The 3,467-nt window shown below is 43.7% G+C and overlaps 1 protein-coding gene across 1 annotated transcript in view; it reads right to left on the reverse strand.

Annotated features, from left to right (window-relative positions):
- WIPF3 (WAS/WASL interacting protein family member 3) overlaps nt 1-3,467 on the reverse strand; it is a 154,388-nt gene that overhangs the window by 11,808 nt on the left and 139,113 nt on the right. Inside the window, exon 6 of the mRNA XM_007946444.2 lies at nt 3,080-3,463. Coding sequence (XP_007944635.2) covers nt 3,080-3,463 — 384 coding nt within the window. The remainder of the gene's footprint in view (nt 1-3,079; nt 3,464-3,467) is intronic.

The following is a 3,467-nucleotide window of genomic DNA, read 5'->3' on the forward strand; positions in this document are numbered from 1 at the left end:
CCACCACCTTAGCTCCTCCCTGTCCCTTCAGTTTCTGCCCATCTTTCTTTCTCAGTTCTCAGCCTACTTCCTCCCCCTATTTGGTATTCCCTTCTTAGATACCAAAACCACAAGGGTTTTGCTTGCTTCTAACGGTTCTAACTGGGTGGAGCAAACAGTTAATTGAAAAGTTGGCAATTCGAGTCCACTCAGAGTTGCCTCAGAAGAAAAGCTTGATGATCTACTTCCAAAAAACCAGCTACTGAAAGCCTAAGCAGTTCTACTCTCACACATATAGCATTTCCATGAGTTGGAACCAGCTGTATGATAACTGGTTTAATAAAGGGGCTAATGGACTGCTGACCCCTGGTCTGGATAAAAAGCTGCCCCTTCATGTGCTGAGGGAAAAGGAAAGGAAATCGTGCTGCCTGATCCCAGCTACATGCAAGCTCTTCACACATTGTCTCATGTACTCTTTATAACAATCCTATGAGAAACGTGTTATTATTATTCTCATTTGACAAAAACAAAAACAAATAAAGTTCAAGAAGATTAAAAGTAAAAACACAGGAGTGAGTGAGGAAGACAGGATTTGAACTTAGATGCCTCTGAATCCAAAGCATTATCCTTTTCCTACACACAAACTGAAAACTTACTGCTATCGAGTCAGTCTTCACTCACAGTGACCACTCCTTGGGTTTCCAAGCAGTATCTCTATGGAAATAGATTGCCCAGTCTTCTTTTGAGGAGTCACTAGTGGGTTTGAACCCCCAGCCTTTTGGTTAATCACAAGGGTCACTGGTACAAATATTGCCTGCATGGTGACCAGTCAGTTGATCAAAACTTTTCCCTTTGTGATCAAGAACATCAAAAACATTACTGTCTTTTGAACCAGGGATTCTGCTTTTGGAACTTATCCTTTGAAAAAATGGTCAAAATTTAGGCTAACAGTACTCTAAAAATTTATTTCCTATAATATTATTCATAACAAAAAATGAAATCAGCTTAAATATCTAACACTAGCTCTGGTGGCCCAGTGCCTAAGACATCTGACTGGTAACCAAAAGGCTGGCGGTTCAAACCCACCAGCCACTCCTCGGAAGGAAGACTGGGCAATCTACTTCCATAGAGATATTGCTTTGGAAACCTAAGAAGGGGTCGCTATGAGTTGAATCAACTTGATGGCAGTGAGTTTGGGTTTTTTTTAGGGATATGGTACATACTGATTATCATATTAACATGCTTATAAATGTTAATTATCCGAGAAAATTGCTTTAATAGTAAATTTAAAAAAATACAAAAGTATATGAACAAAATGGTATTAGCCATGCAAATATAGAGATATATACAGAAATATGTCAATTTTCATCTCCAAGTGGTGTTATCATGGGTGATCTCAATTTCTTAATATTTGCTCTACAATAAGCATGTATTAAAGCATTCACCTGCTAATCAAAAGGTCGGCGTTCGAACCCACCAGCACTCTGCAGGAGAAAGATGAGGCAGTCTGCCTCCGTAAAGATTTACAGCCTTGGAAACCCTATGGGGCAGTTCTCCTCTGTCCTGAAGGGTTGCTAGGAGTCTGAATCAACTCGACAGTAGTGGATAAACATGTATTATTTTTAATTCAGGGAAAAACATTTAAGAAATTTCCATCATCAAAAAATTCTCTGAAAGATGAAGGAATATGCATGTGTGGATGAGTATAAGCATAGATATGTGTTGGGGTGTATGTGTGTGTATGTATGTGTGTGTCAGATGAATATATGAATGCATAAGTGTGGTATGAGGATGTGTAAGTGTGCATGTGTTTATGAGTGGGTATGTGGATGGGTATGTGAGAGTAGATATTTGTGTGGATGTGGATGTGTGATGTGGATGTGTGTGTATGGAGATGTGTATGTGAGTGGATGTGTGTGTGGATATATGGGTGTGTGTGGGTATGTGGAGATGTGTGTGTGTACGCATGTGTGTGAATGTATGTGTGAGTATGGGAGGAATGTGTGTGTTAGTAGATGTGTGTGTGGATGATTGTGGGTGCATTTGTGGATGGGTGTGTGTAGAGTTTCTATATGTGGGTGTGTGGATGTGTTTGTGCATGGATATGCATGTATGTGTCTGTGGGTGGATGTGTATGTGTGTGTGAGTGGATGTGTGTGTGTGTTTGTGTATAGGTATGTGTGGATGTGAGTATATGGATATGTGTGTAGGGTTTGTTTGTGGATGTGTAGGGATGTGTGTATGTATGTGTGTGAGTGTCTAGGGATGTTGGTGTGTGCGGATAGGGCACCAAATGTGAGTGAAACCTCACTACTGTACAGGGAAATCACAGTCATGGGGCACTTATATGCAATTCAAAATCCACTTGCTGCTGGATATATGAAAGAACTATTCTTAATATCTGGCTCAAAATATAGACCCTTAATTTTCTCAACTTAGCTGGAGAAGCTGCCAAAAATAAAGCAGAATGCTAATCCAGTCTACTGATGGCCAATGACAATTTTGGAGCCAGTCTAAAATAACTCAGGCAAATATTCAACAGGAGACTTTGTTTTGGTAACAAACTGAAACTACAGTGCCCTCCATCACAGGGAGTAGATTAGAAGTAGAAACAATGGCAGTAGGAATAAAGAACCCTTTTCTAGAGCTTGCTGTTGCCAGGCTGTGCTCAAAGCACCTTACATATATGAACACACTTAATCCTTACAACAACCACATGAGATATTGCTATTGCTACTACTATTTTACAGATGAGTCAAAGGAAGTACAGAGAGGCTGAGTGATTACCCAGGGGTCACACAGCTAGCAAGTGGCAAGGGAACCAAGGCCAGAATCACTTGCTTGTAGGCTACTTGATCTTGGATGAGTTTCTCAGCCTCTCTCATTCCTGTCTCTAAAATGAATGTTTCCAATAATAAAGTCCCAGATAACTTTAAGTTTTTGGTGCTAGGAAGGGCACCATGGTGTGACCCACCTGCCAGTTTCCCATGTGGCTCACAGGAGCTAGCTCTGGCTGTGCCCCTGAGCACTGCCATTCTCACAAGCAAGAATCAGGTGACCTTCTGATACCACTGCCCTTGGCCAGAAGAGGGCTGCTTACCTGGGCCTCGGCCATGTCTCTTCTTCTGCAGGAACTGAGGTCCTGGCGGGGCTGGCGGTGTGGGCAAGGCCTGCACACTGGGCTTCTGGGGCTGGGCCTGGAAGCTGGGGGACTTGGGGGGTAGCGGGGGTGGTACATCACTGCTGTTATTTGCACCTGGCAAAGGGGGTGTGGGCACAGAAGACCTAGGGGAGCATGAGGCATAAATGGGGTGTGGGGATGGCAGGGGTGGTGGGGGTGGAGGAGCTGGAGGAGCTGGGGGCTCCCGCACATCTTGGGTGGGGCTCCCAGCATCTGCATTGAGCCCAGGATACCCACAGGGTGGGAGAAGGGGGAGTGGGGGTGGGATGGGTGGCAGGTGCAAGGGGGTTAGCTGAGGCTTTATGGC

Source organism: Orycteropus afer, unplaced genomic scaffold (genome assembly GCF_000298275.1).
Source record: "Orycteropus afer afer isolate SDZICR_OR568_19922 unplaced genomic scaffold, OryAfe1.0 scaffold00008, whole genome shotgun sequence".
In the NCBI taxonomy this organism is placed as follows: domain Eukaryota; kingdom Metazoa; phylum Chordata; class Mammalia; order Tubulidentata; family Orycteropodidae; genus Orycteropus; species Orycteropus afer.